The sequence below is a fragment of the Condylura cristata genome, unplaced genomic scaffold (assembly GCF_000260355.1).
Source record: "Condylura cristata isolate star-nosed mole 26May11 unplaced genomic scaffold, ConCri1.0 scaffold00013, whole genome shotgun sequence".
Taxonomy (NCBI): Eukaryota; Metazoa; Chordata; class Mammalia; order Eulipotyphla; family Talpidae; genus Condylura; species Condylura cristata.
The window spans coordinates 26,690,186-26,709,151 of record NW_004567114.1 but is presented as its reverse complement, the minus strand read 5'-3'; the positions used below and the strand labels follow the sequence as shown (position 1 = coordinate 26,709,151).

Genomic DNA, 18,966 nt, shown 5'->3' with positions numbered 1-18,966 from the left:
GTGTACTTTGTTGATCTGCCTGTTCTGCTCTCCACTCTGTCTCTGGTGAATCCTCTCACCCTCTGTATCTCTGGCCTGTACCCCAGTTCTGTATGAATAAATAAATATTAAAGAAAAAAGTACCCCACTGTATACAGACTCCAAAAGACTCACTTCAGTGCATCCAATAATTTTTGCAGTCATAGTAGTAAACCAGTACTCCAGTTTCATCAATAAATAGATCATCCAAAGTGAAAATCAGTGATGAGACATTAGACTTTAAATGACATTATAGACCAGATGGATTATACTATAGCCATTGACTAAACAGTCCACCCAAATGCAGCAGAATATACATTATTAAACACAGATGAAACATTCTTCAGGATAGATAATATGTTAGGCTGCTATGCATATCTTAACTAATATAAGAAGATTGAAATTATATTAAACAACTTTTAGATGGAAATGGTATAAAACTAAAAATCAAAAAGGAGAAAACTGGAAATTTTTCAAAAGTGTAGAAGGTAAACAACATGTGTTGAACAACCATTGGGTCAAAGAAATCAAAATAGAATTTAAAAAATATCTTAAATGAATATGGAAATACAAAATACCAAAATGTATGGGATGCAGCAAAAGCTCTTGTAAAGGAGAATTTCATAGAAACAAATCGTTACGTTAAGAAAGAAGAAAGGAACTATGAATATACAATGAGAAAAGACAGTCCCTTCAATAAATAATGCTGAGAAAACTGACAGTCACATTAAAAGAACAGAATGAATCATTATGTTTACCCATACTCAAATATCATTCTAAAATGGATTTAAAAATTGAATATAAAACCACAAGCCATAAAATTTCTAGAAGAAAATGTAGGAAAGTAGACAACTTGGCATTCCTGTTGTCAATGTTTTTTCTGGAATTGACAACAAAAGCACAGGTAATAAAACCAAAATTCAACAAACAGTAGCAACTAACTTGAAATGCTTTGTACAAGAAGAAAAAAAAAAGTCAGAAAAATAAAAAGGCAATGTACAGAGAGGGAAAAACTTATAAATCATATTTATTTTAATGATGCTAATGTCCAAATTATGTAAAGAATTTATACAACTCAATAAAAAGAATTTTTTTGTTAAGTGACAGAGGATCTAAGTACCCATTTTCCCAAAAAAGCATACAAATGGCAGTTGGGTGTGTCAGAAAGTACTAAATATCACTATACACTAGGGAAATACAAGTCAAAATTACAATGGACAAAATTACAATCTTATGGAAAAGATAAAAGTAAGGATTGGTGAGAATGTAGAGAATAGAGAACCCTTGAATTGTTGATGGGATGTAAATGTAAATATGGAAAACAAAAGGTTCCTCAAAAATATAGAACTACCATATGATCCAGCAATTCCACTTTTGGTTATTTATCCAAAAGAAACAAAATCACTTTCTCAAAGAGCTGTCTGCCCTTTGCTTTTTTGCAGTCTTATTTATAATAACCAAGATATGTGATCAACCTCTGAGTCTGTTAACAAGTGAATAGCTGAAGAAAATGTGATATATAATATAATGTTGTTCAGCATAAAAAAGAAGGAAATCTCCTATTTGTGGTAACATGGATGGATGTTGAGGATATTGTGCTGAGTAATTTAAATTGCATACACTAAGAGAAAGAAAAATATTGTTTACATATATCTGGAATCAAAAAAAAATTCCATTGATAATAGAAAACAAGTTGATGGTTGTTAGGGGTGGTGGTGGGGCATGGCTAAAATGTGTGAAGGTAATCAAAAGGCACAAACTTTCAGTTATGGATAAGTCCTGGGGTTTTAACATGCATCATAGTGACTGTAACATACACCATGTAACAGGCATGGTGACTGTTGTATATTTGAAAGCTTCTGGGATAGTAGATCATAAGAGTATTTATCATAGGGATTAAATGTGTAAGTATGTGATTATGGAGGTTAACTAAACATGTTGTGGTAATATCTTAATATTTATATATCAAATAATTATGTTGTACAAATAAAATTGAAATACAATGTCATTTGGAAATTATATCTCAATTAAAAGAAAGGAATATGTATCATTTTCAGTAACAATCAACTCTGTCAGTAGGGCAAAATAAAAACAGGCAAATATAAAACATTTTTAGGTTCTTTCAGATGATAGTACTTAATGAATGAACTCAAACATAGGAAGAAGTTTTGGAAACACATTCTTACATGAATAAACTTAGTTGTAAAATGTTAGAACTAGACTTATCTTTTTTAAGGTTGAAATTATTTATAAGTTCTGAAAGCCCCTTCTAGTTTAAAATGCCTCCAAATACATCCCACTGCCATTGATTTATGGCAATTGTTTCAGTTTTAAAACATAAGCTTCCTGAAAAAAGGGAGCTCACATAAGTTCCATTCAGTTCTTGAGAGCCTATGTATTAGACTTTTGCTCATGAATGTTAGTATGCTAAGCACGTTTTTATATAATATCTTATCAAATGGATATCTGAAATCTAAGAAAGATAAATTGGCCATGTTTAAAATGCTATTTTATTCTCATTCCATGTTCCGGTTTTCCAACTTACCACATTAGGTATTATTGTAAAAACATCAGCCAGAATGCCCAATTTATAGAGCAGATGATGGATGTCTGGTTTAACAGTTTTACTCCTAACAATCATTGACATGTAAGAACAATGATAGATCTTTTTTGTATTTAAAGTATATCATTCTTTGTGATTTAGTTTTCATCCAGTTTATCTTTCCTTTTAGACCTGTATGTGGAATCAGAGGGAAAACTCTCATAATTAACCTGCCAGGTAGCAAGAAAGGATCTCAGGTAAGCAATCTTGAGATTTATATGGCTTAATGTAAGGACCTTTGGCTAACTATTAGAGTTAGCCAATCAAAATATTTGAATACTCCACAGGATTTCCCTCAATTTCAGCACCAACGCATTCATAATAGCACTCCAGTCTCAATAATTCACTAGCAAGACTCACAGAACTCACTGAAAAATATTACCTTCCTGATTGTACTTTTTTGCAGGGAAAGTATATAGATTAAAATCAAGGGAAAAAGCAACGAAGAGAAAGAGGAAAGGTATCAAATGTTGAACATTATTCTCTCCATGTGGGGTCATGGACCTATTACTCTTATGACACTGAGACATGTTATAGCACAGGAAGTATTACCAGGTCCAAGACTTAAGTGTCTAGATTTTATATTGGGACTCATCATATGTCAATCCATATGGTAGACATCTAGTCACTAGCCCTTCCCAAAAACTGAACTGATACCTTTAGTCTCTAACACTTTCCAGAGGCAAAACTGGTAACACACAAGCTCCCATCATAAACCACAAGATTAGGTTGACTACTAGCCAGTTTCCAGACAAATAAGACAATTCTATCACTCCCAGTAATTTAGGGCAGTGTACAGACTTACTTTGGGCAAAATTAATTCTTCACTATGCAAACTACTTCCTGACCTCTCCCAGGGCTCTCTTATCTCTCTTATAGTAGAACAACTGTACATGTCTGACTGGACATATTATGATAGCATTCATATTATACACACAATTATATGTAAGATTTGAAAGTGTCAGTTGGATAGGGACAGATTTAGACAAAGAGCTTGTTCATCCTTTAGAGCCACTACATACATTTTCATATTTTTATACTTTTGTTTACCTTAACCTACTATTATTTGTAGCCCATGATACAGTCACCTATAACTATTTACCCTGGATTATAGTTCTCTTTTACATATCAGTCATTTCTCCTGGTTTTAAATTTTAAGTATTAGCTCAGTTTTCTAGTACATTTGACCATCAATATTAGTACTATAATCTTACTACCAGTGCCAGTCTTGTTACAGTGCTAGGTATGATCTGAAAAAATAACAATTGGAAGATATTGGAGTGTTACTGGATATCTACACAAATATTAGCAGTTAGCCTATCCATTATCATATCATAGGGCTGATGTTTTCCAAAGTGATGCAGATCACTTTCGGCAGGCTTGTTGGGTTCCAAAAACAGGACAATCTTAGCAACACACAATACCCTTTCTGGTATGTGTTACAGCTAAACTAAGAAATAATGTGATTTATTATAAACCTCTTTTGTGACACCAATGTAATGAATTTTCCACATTGCAGAGCACTTTTATTCATTCCTTTGCCTTTAACTACCATCCTTCCTCTCCATTTATATCCAAATATTTCCTTTGAAAACCTTTGATTGAGGCAGTTGTTTTACACACTGTGTGTCCAGATTGCCATCAATATTTCTAGTTTACAACTGCCCCTCTCTCAGACCATTTCTGCTTATATGAGCTGGAGTTATATAAGTTCAGAATTGGTAATCAGTCTCAAACACTAGGCAATCTAACTGCATTCACTGTCAACTTTAATTTGGCCAGATTAAGTAAGATATAACCTATCCTTGGAGATCCATAGGAATTTCAATTTACCTTTAAAGTTTAAAGGTATAGTTATAGTTTCTGTTTAGGAATTATTCTTGCTTCTGGCACCCACAGTTGCTGTCTTGACTTTTAGATCACTATATCAGCTGGAAAAAAGGAAAATTGAGATTATATGAGAAAAAAGAAAAGGTGTTGTCCTAAGTATACAAATAGTCATGCCGTCATGCCCCAGTACCATCTTCCCTCAAAATTTGGAAGAATCCATCTACTAGGTACCCTCTTTTGGCCTAACTAATGTCAAGTGTGATTTCAGAGTCATTGAGGTGCATAATCAGCCCTTAAAGCCTTTATCTTGTCCCATTTTAGACACCATATGTTCCAACTGCCCATTCCATTTTTCTATCAAATTATTACTCTCAAGGTAAAGTGTGTTGATTAATCTGAAGAAATCTGACTCAACAGTCATTGGTATAGTATCTTTTCTGTTTATTTTATGATACCCTATCATTTTTTTTATCAGATGGAATAGTTCTTCTTGGTATTTTGTGCCTCCTTGTACAAAAAGATATATGTAGATTCAGCCATTTGCTAAGAACCTTCAATGCCCACTCATCTAATGGGGCCAGGTAGCTATGTCAGACAAGCTTACCAGGATATATGCTCACCAGTTCCAATCAACTTCCAAATCTGGAGAAGCATTCTTCTGATGAGCACTAATGTATCCTACTTTACTATACCCCTTAAATTCACAATGATACCCATAGGCCTATACCTCCTACATGTACCCCCTTAATAGACTCATAGTTCATGAACCTTCTGTCTGATCATATGGCCCAGCTTTTGGACACTTCCAATGAGTCAGTAAAAACTTAAAAATAAACATAAGGGCAAACATCTTGCAGTTCAGCCATGGAGCTGATTTATTTTTACCTTCTTCAATCAGAGTGGCGGCCTTCCAAACAGGATGCTGTCCGTTCACCTCGGAATTGCCATCCATAAACCAAGCAGATCTTTGTTGATCAATAGAAAGATGTTTTTAGGGCAACGCCTAAGTGGCCCAAATGTTCATAGGATCCAGCAGCTCCTCAGGTGTTTCCGAAGTCGGACATAGGGGAAAAAGTGGCTACCTGCTCGTGAGTACCTCCTTGCATTCTCCTGGTAGCATGATCCTGTATGCATCATTTCCATTTTATTATGGAATCTCCTGGGCACTGTCTTCCCCATTAGAGAATTTCTCTTTTGTTACCCAAGATATTATGAGTATTTTAGGTTTCAAGATTTTATTTTTTTGCCTTCAGTCAAGGGGTGGGTCAATTAAAAAATATCCAAGAGCAAGGACACAATTGTCTCTCAAATGGAAATTTCTGTTTCAAAATTCTAGTAGTTGTTGTTGAGTGACACTCTCAGACTTTTGTCAAAAGCCCTGATCTTTATGCAGGGCCATTGTACAGCAAATTAGTGAACTCTGGAGTCAGGCAATGTTAACCTATTTAGCTTGTCCTGTCTGTATTGATGCAAGAGCAAATTTACTTGTCTTCTGCTTTATAATGCTGGAGATGGGGAGGATTCCCACTATAGCATCCTTTCCCATAATACATTCAAGTAAGAGAAACTCATCACTTCACATAAAAGTTCACCATCAAAACATTCTAATTTTCATCACTAATTTTCGTCCTATCAGCTATTGCATTCCTATACCCTCCCAATCTAACTGTACCCCCATTAAAATTCAACCCATGTTAGAATCACAGTCCATGGGGGAGCTTCCATGTCTAGGAATCCCAGAACATCTTTTCTTCATCCCCTGACCATTTTATTTATTTATGTGCATATGGCCTTGGTTTTCTAAGCCTTGATTATTCAAGGTGAGGATTCTTAGGGGTGTATGTGTCTCATAACTTTTTTAATTCCTCCAGCCTATGGTAAATGGAGATTTGTCTAGGACCCTTTCAGTGTTGGGAGACTAACAGGAGCTCCCATTACTCCAGTTAGCTTATAACAGTGTTACATGAGAACTTTTGTTTCCTGCCCCTCAGTGTCCACTTTATTCATTGATTACTTCATAGTTGTTTAAATATGTCTACCCTTCTAGAACATGTTCTTTGAATCTCTTATTTCATAGACTTTGTTCTCTTATGAGTCGGTCCAATTTTACTTAACTATTTGTTGTTCTATCATAACTTTTTCCTTAAGGAACAACTGTGAGGCAAGAAGCTCTGTATAGACCACTGAGAATTCAAGTTTGACTCAGTTCAGAATCCACCCCAATATTTTCCTTACTTTTATTTTAGCTAGTACAATAATGAAGGGATTGTGTATTTACCTTGTTTCTTGTTATTTTACACATCTTTATGTATCAAGTGGTGCAACTCATTGAGGTGGATCTGTCATTTTGAGATTCCATCTCTAAATTTTATCTCCACTAACTAATTACAGCACTGCTGCAATTCCATACTATGACTGGCCCTATGGTCATACAAACTCTATAGATTCATCAGGCCCTCACTTTTTCTCCCTTCCTCTTCTGAGATCACATGTTTCAATGAGTCCAGATCTATTTAGTTAATTCCACTTCTGACACATCCAAGGCATTTGGAGCTTTTTATGCAAATAGGAGTGCTAACTAGGCCTTAAATGTCCAAAGTTTTTAATGCAGCTTATTACCTTTTTGGCTGGCCTTTACTCAGAGGGGCATTTGATGTCTTTAATTTCTATTCCTTTCAGAGGCAAAACTGATAGCATCTTTCTCAAAATCCTCATTAAAAAAAAAATACATTGTTGGATTATCAATACTCAAAGTCTTCAAGTAAAGAAAATCACTCCTGATTTGATATTCCAGAGAATTAAAGATGACCCTCCCAAAAGCAAAGAGTAAAGATCAAACCTCAAGTCCATTACAGAATCTGTACTATATATACACTTTATCAGTAAAGTGAATGAGCAAAAGATGTCAAAAGATTAGGTCACTTCTAGATATTTCAGTAATTGCAAATTCTAAGCTATTTCTTTCTTAGATTTTAAGGTAAGTTACTCTAAAGATAGTAGAGTAAGACCTGTACCCAAATACATACCCTAAACATATCTGGCTCTGTGTTTTGCTTTTAAAATTCCTACATATTCTCTTTTGGTGATTCAATATAGATAATAATTGGCACCTATGTAGGAAACAGTATAGTTTTTGTACAGTGCTTTGTAAAAATTATATCTGCTTTTACATATTTAAAACATTACCTGGCTATGCTTTTTGATAGTAATCAGAACTTTAATTATCTAAAAACATATTCTATCCTTTATTTAGGTTCGTAATGCTAATGCTCTGCTTTAACTATATACAAAGATGAAAAGTTTTTCCTGCCTTTTCCATATGTATCTTTAAACTCCAAAGTTGTGTAGAAATTCTACTTTTAATAACTCAGTGTTTTTAAATATTACATATAGTAACTGATGGAGAGGAATACATCACCAAAATCACAAATAAATTTCACTATTAACATTTTATATAACTATAAAAGTGTTTTATCTTCATTTTTTCTTCTTCTTTTATACAGGAATGTTTTCAGTTCATACTGCCAGCTCTACCTCATGCCATTGACCTCTTACGTGATGCCATTGTAAAAGTAAAAGAAGTACATGATGAACTTGAAGATTTACCTTCACCACCACCACCTCTTTCCCCTCCTCCCACAACTAGTCCCCATAAACAAACAGAAGACAAAGGGGTTCAATGTGAAGAAGAAGAAGAAGAAAAGAAAGATAGTGGTGTTGCTTCAACAGAAGACAGTTCCTCATCACATATAACTGCAGCAGCCATTGCTGCCAAGGTAAGTTTTTTGAGAAAGACAGAATTATAAAGAACCCACAGATAAATGCACTGATTTCATCCCTTTTTCTAATCATCCTTCCATAATTTTAGTACTGGGATATTCATAATATTCCAAAACTATGTTTTCTACATAATATAGTTCTTAAAGTCATTGAAATTTGTTCTCAGTCTGTGGCATTTAAAAGATTGCTGTTAACTTTGAAGTTATCACTATAATGATGAACAATGTGACTTTTAAGAACTCAGGAAATTTCATTTTTGTGGACATACTAAATATACAATGTTAACATAGTCAAAGTAACAAATATTAATACATAAAAAACAGAAAACTGAATGTGTAAGGACCTTAGATAATTCAAGAAATAATAACAAAAACATTTTAATGAAAGAATTTTAGCAGTTAACTGAGCATGTCTAAATAGAGTACTATGAGATATTTGAGTGACTCTAATCATCTTAAAGTCATAGGGCATAATTTACATTAGTATATGTCTCTACTTAGTATAACACCCAATATGTTCTATCATTGGAAAGTTATTTTACCTCTGGAAATATTGATTATTCATTGATCAGAAGCATACTGATGAAAGTCTAAGTGTTATATGAATTACATGAAGTTCTAAGTTTTATGTATCATCCAGTTGTTTTGCCTGCAAGCATAGTGTGAGAGGATTATTTTTAACAACATATATTAGAAAGGATCACAGAGATCCATTTGCATTGTCCATGCAGACAACAAGTAAGTGGTGGTTCTTTCCCTGAACACTGGTGAGTCTGTCTACATATCCATTCTGCAATCCATTAAGTCTTTATTCAGAGCTGTAAGTACTTAATTTGTGTGTAGGGTTTGTGTTGTGCTATTTTGTTTTGTTTTATGGACCCAATGTTGAAATAGGTGCATGTAAAAGTCACTTAATCTTCTTTTTCTTTTACACTTAGTTAAGAGTAAAAAGTGCCATCAATTTTAAAAATAAATTGTAACATTTGAAATCTGTTTGTCATTCTGCATTTGTAAAAAATTGACATTTCATTGTTTCATTTGGTTTTCACACTTTTTCCATTTCAATCATGTTGTTTGTATAGTTTCATGTTTTCCTTTCAGTATATTCATAGTTGTTATGTATTGTGCATTAGAAGCATCCATTCTACACCAGTCCTGCTGTTATCATGGCACACGGTGAACAGCCCATCCCAGGTCTCATCAATTATTCCCATCATGCAGCATGCAGTGCAGATGATCGGGTAAGACAAGGCTTTTGCATTGATGATTTGCCATCATTCAGCTTTTCTTCTATCCTTGGAGATAGACGCTAACATTTTATTCTGAAGGATCTCAGCACTGCTTATTCTTGTGAAAGTCTAAGTGCCACAGTGTATATTCCATCAAGGAATTTAATGTAATAATTTAAACTATACCAACTCTAATATTACTGATTTTCTGTAGAGTGTGACAATAAACTTTCCTTACATGACTTCTAAGAAATTCACTGCTAAGAAGTTCTTTTGCTTTAACAATTTCATCACATACCTTTAAATAAATTGCCTGACTTAATTAAGGTAATCCTTTAAGAGGATCACTTTAATCCTTAAAGTCTAAAATGATTGGTGAAGCTCATTTTTAATTTGTATTAATCTTGCTTTTTTTCTCATGATTTTGCATCCCATTTTTTTCTCTTCATTATAATTTCATTATAGCCACTATAGAAGTGAGTCTTAATACAAATCTGAGATTACTAATCTTCAGGTAAAATGTTTAAGGATACATATTACTGATTGAATAATAGCTTATGAAAAAAAAATGCCAGGTTAGAAAAGATTTAGCTAATAAGTAAAAAACTATCTAACTAGTGACACTAGCTCTAAGAAATCCCTAATATGAATATAAAATGAGGGGATGAGAAAGGAAAAATAAGAAATACTAAGGCAAATTTTGTTTATTAATTTAAAGTTAAAAAAAAAAAAAACACTTCTTAGTGGCAGCAAGGAGGACCTAGCATCAGTAATCTCTTGGGTGAGATACCCTTCTAAAAGAAAACTTTAACCCTTATATTCAACAAACCATGCCTCATTGGAAGTAAACTTGGAGTAGCCAAAGAGTAAGTAGAAAATTTAAATTTTAGTTAGTGAAGTTATTAGTGAATTTCAGTTGACAGCTAATATGTGAGTTTCCCAGGTATACATTTATTATAAATCATATACATTCCTAAAGGTACCAAACTTGACACAAGACGTTCTTTTGTATTCTCATCTTACAAAGCAACCTCAACTATAATAATAATTCTGATTTTAAACTAAAGTATTCGTAGGTTTTATATTCATGACCAAGCTTTTAGATTATTATGTTGAGTTTCATTTTGTTACACTGAAAATAAATTGAGTGACTCTCTTTTTCACTTTTCACAAGGATTTCATGTAACTAGTATTATGATAGGAGGATAGCATACATACAATAGATTTCTTCAATTATTAGAGCTTAATTCTTTAGAAGAACTAAAGAAATTGAGAGCAGTAATGTAAGTGTTCTGACTGGATACCATTTTATGGTAATACACAGTAACTATCATACATTATTTTGTAAGTAGTACAGTCAGCCTTTTTTGAGAGATTTCAGTTTTATAAATAGACTCACATTATTTTGACTATTTTGTCAACTGGCAACCAGTTATTCTTGAAAGAGTTCTCGTTCTTTGGGAGTTAGCTTTCATAGAGAAGAGTGAAGTAGAAGAAATAAGTAACAAAAAATATGAAATGAAAGGCCTTTAATATTCTTGGTGCTCCTAAAGTATCTATTAACTTTATGAATGTTTATATGGCACGAATTTCATTAATAAATCTCAATGCCTCTAAATGCCAGATTTGTTCCATGTTTCAGATAACTCCATGAGAACAGTCAACTGATCACATTCTAAACTTGTAAAATGATCTAAAAACTATGCATCTTAAAATCAGAGCATCTGGTTATAAATCCTAACTCACTCAGTATTTAAACTGAATGACTCAATTTGATATTTCTCATGTATAAAATGGAAATAATAATGATCCTTTTGCATATGACAAAGATAATTTTTAAGCAAATGAGATAAATTATATGGAGGAAACATAAACTTTGCAGTTTGAGTTTAATGTTTACAAAAGTCTTTTTAGGTGACAAACATTATGCTTGCTGTTCAAATGTATATATAGATTGTCTCAGCCCATAGAGTTAATAGTGTAACTGTGGAGTCATTGTGGAGACAATCTTTGTCCATGTTATTTTTTTTTCCTACCTCAAGTATCCCTTTCTTGTGAGCAAGAAAGTAAAACCCAGTTTATTTGCTCACTCTTCAGTAGTTACTTATAAAATGATTATTAGTTCTTGCTAAACTGATTAGCTTGATTTTTCAGGATATAAAGAGACTTAAAGATGCCTCTTAATGAATATTTGTTGCTTACCTCTCCAGCATCCATTCCCAATTATATTCCTAACACCATCCCAAATTTCTTAGTCACATAGTTTGTCTGAGTGTCCAAGCTAAGTTACTTGAGTATGATCAACCTATCCATTTTATTTAGCCACAGTTATCAGTTTAAGGAACACATAGTTTAAGCCAATCAGAGCTAATGGGCCTCACATCTTAGGTTTTATTTGAACTAGTTTTTCTTACTATATATGGATGACGAAATAGACAACTCCAAGAATGGCCCGCTTGGAACCATTAAAGAAATGCTTGCCATTGATGCAAGCAAAATTAAAAAGCAATCCTAAGAAATGGGTCACAATGTTCAAATCATTCACACAATCCTCTATTGAACTCTACCTAACCTTTTGATTTTTCAGTTGCGTGACCCAGTAAATTACTTATTTTTAAGAAGTGTGAACTTGAGATAAAGATCAATATACTGTTGTCTGCAACCAAAAAACATGTTAACTAATATACCTAATTGTATACTGACTCCTTAAAGAGATGAAGAGTATTATGACTGTATATTGAATACGAATCCCTGAAGTTTCAGATTTGAATGAAAAGCTAATTCAAAATAATACAAGTAGAAAAAAGTATGGCACAAAGAAGGAAGAAAAGAGAAATAAATTCCACTTTTCTATGGTTATTAAATAAATGTGAAGGTATTTTCAAGGAGACTATATCCAAATATGAAGAAATTTCAACTTGTGCTTTATAGCCTCAAGGCAACTGATAGGTTCCAAAATCCAGATTATAATGACAGACAAGAAGGAATTTGAGACAAGTTTAAGGTAAGATATCCCTGGGGCAACAGAATCAGAAATCTTAATCTCACTGAATGAAATTAAATCTTCTAGAGCAGTCCAGCATAATAATGATGTTTCCCTAGCTGCTTTGGTAGAAATTGCTGATTTTCTTTGGCAAAATATATGGAGAAATTATTATGTTGACTGCATATATCCAATGAGAAGGTTATGTCTTCCTAGAGCATTTAAGCAAAATGCTAAGCTAGCACCAACACTACTGTAGATTTCCCTGTGAATAAATGGCACCATTGCAAAAGATCAGAGACATTATAAAGATTTTGCACTAGCACATTGCATAAACACACATGATTCTATCCATAGGAATTTGGTATATTAAAATGATAATAATTGACTGTTAGTTACCCTTGTAAACATTTCATGTGTCAAGGCTGTACATGTGTTATTAGTTTACTTATGAGAAAATTAAAGCACAAGGAGAGTAAGAACATTACCAGACTAGCTGGTAACTGAGCTGTTATTCATATTTAGCCAGAGTCAGTTTTTTAAACCATGAAGTAAATCATGTTACTTCCCTATTTGAAATCTTTAGAGGATTACCATTACATAGAGAATAAAACCAAAATTCCTTGACATGTTCTGCTAGACTCTACATAATCCTCTCTACTTTGTAGACTCTTCTCTTATCATTTATTACCCTCTCCCTGTTGCTCACTAGGCTTCATCAAGTTTTTACTTGAATACATTATCCCCAGTACCTAAAATGTTCAAAATACTCTGCCCCAGGCTAAATGCTATTTTATTCTCTGTCTTAGATTATCTATCTTTTAATCTGCCTAAAGATAATCTAACTTGTTTGTAGTTATTTTATCTCTCCTTTGAGTTCTATCTACATACTGTAAAGTTTATGAGAACAATGATCACATCTCTTAGTTTATGTGTCCCAAATCTAGCACAGTTTGACACATGGTATGCATTGTACAATAATTTGTTAAAGATATGTTTTATATGTACCATAAAAAATTGACAGTGGAATATATGTATTAGCAAAACTGTATTTGTTTATTTTCCTGGGAAACAAGTAATTTACATGGAAAAACAAATCATAATGAGGACTCTGATTATTAATGTAATAATTAAAATTCTGAAAATTTTTTAAAATCACAAGAAGTTTATTAAGTATAAATAATAAAAAAAGCAAACTGTAAAAAATAGGCCCAGATAAATATTTAAATTGTTAAATTTATTTGGGTCACATAAATATGAGACTCATTCCAATTACAATAGATTTGTTAACTAGCTACCCAAATTAAGTCCAAATAACAGAGATCTTCTGTTATTTGAGTCATCTTTCAAATATTCTGTAAATTTAAACATATTTTCAAGCAAAAAAATTTAAGAGTCAAAAATAACACATAAATTTCTTTGGCAAAAACATAAATTTTTATGTTTACTTAATTGATATTTTAACTAATATTTCAAAAGACTACAGAGTTCAAAAACAAGAAGTAATATTTTGACTGTACTCTAATTATGATAACTCTATTTCTTCTTTTATATGTGCTCACCTATTCAAATAAACTTGAGGAAAGAAAAGCAACTTAGAATCAGAACAGTTCCTACAAAACTGTGCACCCCATTACAGTTTCACTTAATGAGGAAAATCATACTGTTTAATAATTCACAGTTGAAATTACAATTTATGTCTACAGAGAATTTGAAAGCAACTGAGACAAATTGTTTTCTCAGTGCTATCAGTTGCATAAGATAATGTGAATGCAGATTAGTTCTTTGTAAGTAGAAATGTTATTTCTTTTGAAAGTGATTTGGTATTTCTCATTCTCATTTGTGCTAGCTTAACCCTCTATGAATTCTGCTTACTCTGTCTATATGTGTACTCACTACTCCTTGGCAAGCCTTTGATTAACCTCTTATTAACTTCTTTGAATAGAACAATGAATTTCAGTTTCAAACTGTAATTTCTCTTTTTTCACCTCCCTTACCCCCTATTATCTCTTCACTTCCTGTTATACTAAAAGAAAGACCATTGAAGCTAACATATGTCCTTTCTACTTAAGCTATATTTCTAAGATATTGCTTTTTTCCATTGATCCTTTCTAAAACAGCATGTAATTCTGATAGTGACAACTTCTACTTCTTTAATATTGAGGAAGCAATTATTTAGTATGCACTACATGTAAGACAATGTACTTATTCCTTTACCTCTCCGTAGTTGTTGAGAATTGATCACTCCTTAACTTTTTGAAAGAGCCCCTCCATGATTTTAATTTCTGAATTTTTTTAATTCTGCAATTAGTAGTTGATTTATTCCTCTCTTCAAATTAAATTAAATTAAAAGGAAGCATCGTATTAACATCCATTTGAGCCACCCTATCATTCTCATTTAGCATCATACTGTTTCTTTTCATCAGGGGAATATCCTTCAAAACTTTTCAATGCTTTCATGTACATAGGAAATAAAAATCCTAGTAGTTTATAAGTGGTGTATGGTGTGTGTGTTTTAATTTTATAAATGGCAAGGTAAACTTGAAAAACTGTTTCTAAAATGTTTATACAATGGTGAGTCAGAAGTAACCACGATAATCTTAAGAAATTGAACTAAGTGGAAGACCTGCTATATAAATATTAAGATATAATAAAATTAAAGTAGTACATTTTTGGTGCAAGAATTAACACATACCTATGAGTAAATATAAGAGTAAAAAACATAAACAAACATGTACACTTGGTATATATTAGAGTTTGTACTATATATTTTAAATCATGTAAAATTCATATAACAAAATTCAACATTTAACCTTTTTATTAAACTTTTTTTTTTTAATATTCATTTATGTGGGCCCTCCCTGGTGGCACAGCGGGTTAAAGCACAGCACTGAGAAGCTTAAGCCACTTCCGCATGAGTTCGATTCCCGCCTGTCCCGGAGGTGACCACATGGCACGACAGACCTCTCCTGGCCCGTCCTCTGCTCCCCTCAGCAGTGTACTTCGTTGATCTGCCTGTTCTGCTCCCCGCTCTGTCTCTGGTGAAGCCTCTCACCTACCACATCTCTGACCTGTACCCCAGTTCTATATGAGGAAATAAATAAATCTTAAAAAAAAAAAGATTCATTTATGTATACAGAACTGGGGTACAGGCCAGAGGTGCAGGGGCGGTGAGAAGATTCACCAGAGACAGAGTGGGGAGCAGAACAGGCAGATCAACAAAGTACACTGCTGAGGGGAGCAGCAGGCAGATCAAGAGAGGTCTGCCCCGCCCTGTGGGTCACCTCTGGGGCCCCAGATAAAACTTACACTGCAGCAGCTACAGTGAGCTTGCAGTACTGCATCCAAACCTGTTGCGCCACCAGGGAGGGCCCTCAACATTTAACCATTTTAGTGATAATTCAGTGGCTTTTAGTTCATTCACAATATTGTGCAGCCATCACCTGTATCTTATTCAAAAATATGTTATCAGCCCCCAAAACCACCATTCCCATTAAGGAAATCATTCCCTATACTCTCTCTTTCTCACATTCTCTAGCTACTACTATTTTGTTTTGTGTTTCTGTGGATTTACCGACAATGGAAATTATATGTAAATGAAGTGATACAAAATGTAGCTAATTGTGTTTAGTTTATTTCACTTAATATGTTTTTAAAGTCTGAAAACATGGTATATGATACATGGTAAAGCCTGTATCAGTGTTTGATAGCTGTACAATATTATTCCATTATTTAAATATACCATATGTTTTTATCTGTTGATCAGGTAATACTCATTTTGGTTGTTTTCACTTTTGGTTTTTAAAATATGATTCTGTGAACAGCCTTCTGCAACTTTTTGTTCAAACAAAAACTCCAATTCCTTTAGGCAGAAAGGAATTCTGTGTTTGTAACAAGTCTGTGTTTGACTCTTCAGGAATGATGAAACTTTTACACACAGCTGTCCCATTTTATAAACCCAACAGCAGTGTATGAAGGTTCCAGTTTCCCTACATGCTACATGTTATTTTCCTTATTAAAAAAAAATTATGACCTATAAATGGCTTTGAATTGGTATCTCATTATGATTTTTGTTTGCATTTCCCCAATGACTAGTGATGCAGAACAACTACTCATATTGCTTTTCATGTTAACTATATAGCTTTATTGAACAAAATATGTTCAATTCTTTTGACTCTTTCTAACCATTGTTTAAATTGTAGTGTTTTTTTTTTATGATCACATTTTTTACTGTGTGGTGTACTGTGTATACTTTAAAGATACATGTTTGTGCCTGTTTATATGTTTGCTACCACTCCATGTCAACCACATATGCATCCATAAATCTCCACCATACTCCAGTGGGCTCCCTCAACCATTTGTTCCCCACTCTCAACCCTTTCTGGTAGTCTCAATTGTACAGTCAGATCTGTAATGTTTGTTATGGTTTAGTTTGTTCCTTTGTTTCATATGGAAGAGATCATCTTATATTTGTCTTTCTGATTTATTATTTGTTTGCATAACCCCTACCAGTTAAGTATTGCTCCAAATGGCTAGATTTCATCTTCTTAATAGCTGAATAGTATTTCACTGTGTATATATACCACATCTTAATCTGCCAATCTGTTGTTAGGCACATGGAATGTTTTCCTTCCTTGCCTATTGTAAAATAGTGCTGCAAAGTACATAGGAGAGCATATATCCCTTCAAATTAGTGTTTTTTATTCTTCAGTTTGATAACCTAAAAAAGGAATAGCTGGATTCTTTGGTAGCTCCATGCTGTTTTCATAGGGGCTGGTCCATTCTATACTCTCATCAACAGTTTGTGAAAGTTTCTTTACTCCCCATCCTCACCAATACTTGTTCTTCCTGTTCTTTTTGATAGGAGCCATTCTCACAATGTAACTTGGGTTATATCAAGGTTTTGATTTGTATTTCCCTGATCATAAGTGGTGAGCTTTTTTTTTTTCCACATGTCTTTTGGTCATCTAAATGTCTTCTTCAGAGAAGTGAACCTATAGCTCTTCTGCCCATTTTTTATTGGGTAGTTTCTTTGTTGAGTTTAAAATAGTGAATTCTATATAAATCTTGAGCATTAGTCCCATTACAGATACATAATATACAAATATTTTCTTGCATTTGACAGGGTATCTTTTAATTTTATTGATAGTTTATTTTATTGTGCAGAAGCTTTTTAGTTTCATACAGTCTTATTTATTTTTATTTTCCTTTTCTTTGTAGTCAAATCTCTGAATACATCACTGAAACACAGTATTTATCCTGTTTTCTTTTGTGTACTTTATGGGTTAATGCCTCTCACCTAAGGCTTTAATCTAAGCCTTTAAGCCTTTAACTTTTGTGTATGAAGTAAAATAGCGATATAATCTCATTCTTTTGCATGTGACTGTGCAGTTTTCCCAAAATCATTTGTTGAAAAGACTCTCCATTCTATGGTCTTGACTCCTTTGTTTTAAATTAACTGTCCATATAACTGGGTTTATTTCTGAATAGTCAATTCTATTCCATTAGTCTGTGTATCTATTTTTATTTCAATCTCATCCTTTTTAGTACTGTGAACAAGTGAAATATGGGGTCATGTGAGGTACATTAGAGATGTTTGACCATCATTCATTCTAGTATATGACCTTTTTTATTAGACCTAAGTGCCAGCACATAGATCTTCAAAATTACACTACTTTCATTTCTATCACAGTTCAGTAGTCAAATTACTAGCAATTAGAGCCACTTTCTTTTCAGAATCCCCATTACTTTTATCCTATTGATGGAGATATTCTTCATAAATCACTTAAATTGTCAACCCCTGAAATGGTAGAAATGCCATCAGGATTAAGTATGTTGTCTTTACACTATTATTTCATAGAAACAATAGTGTGTCCTTTGTGAGAAAAAGATGATGCATGACATCAGACACCTTTCTAATCATAAAGTCGAACTGATGTTTCCTTCTTTTAATATGAAAAGTAAACACAGATCAATGTTAATTTCTAATTCTTTCATGCTCTGTATTTCTCTCATGTACAAAACTTGAAAATGGTCAGGTTCTCATTTTGAGGTTATAAGACCTTTACCATTAGTAATATCTCAGAACATTTACTATACTATGCCTAGCCCAAAATAATAAATTTGTTATCAACATGAGTATTAATGATTTTAAAAATAAATAATATTGCCTTTATGTTAGTATATTTTTAATCATGATATTTATTCAGTCATCTCATTCTTTACCATGCTATAATAATAACAGTCAATATTTATTTTTATTTAAACTTGGAAATGCTAGATAACTTATAAACATTATCATATTTAGCCAGTGAGGTAAAACTCTATCATTGTCCTCATTTTTAAATAAATGAAATGGCAATTCAAAAACTATATCCACCAGCATCCCAGAAAAAGTCAAAGAATTCTTAAATGCTAGAGTTTAATAAGGAACTATGGTATTTACAAAGATTTGAGCAGAATTTATGGAAAGCTACAACATGTAATACAATGCTGTGGAGTTAATTATAGTGGAAATCTTTAGTA

General features: G+C 32.9%; 1 protein-coding gene across 4 annotated transcripts in view; it reads left to right on the top strand.

The window, feature by feature from the left end:
* GPHN (gephyrin) overlaps positions 1-18,966 on the top strand; it is a 393,108-nt gene that overhangs the window by 215,138 nt on the left and 159,004 nt on the right. For all 4 annotated transcript variants that reach the window (XM_004681769.2, XM_012724553.1, XM_012724552.1 and 1 more), the window contains 3 exons: positions 2,751-2,817; positions 7,954-8,226; positions 9,363-9,470. In XM_004681769.2, the coding sequence (XP_004681826.1) occupies positions 2,751-2,817; positions 7,954-8,226; positions 9,363-9,470 (448 nt within the window). The remainder of the gene's footprint in view (positions 1-2,750; positions 2,818-7,953; positions 8,227-9,362; positions 9,471-18,966) is intronic.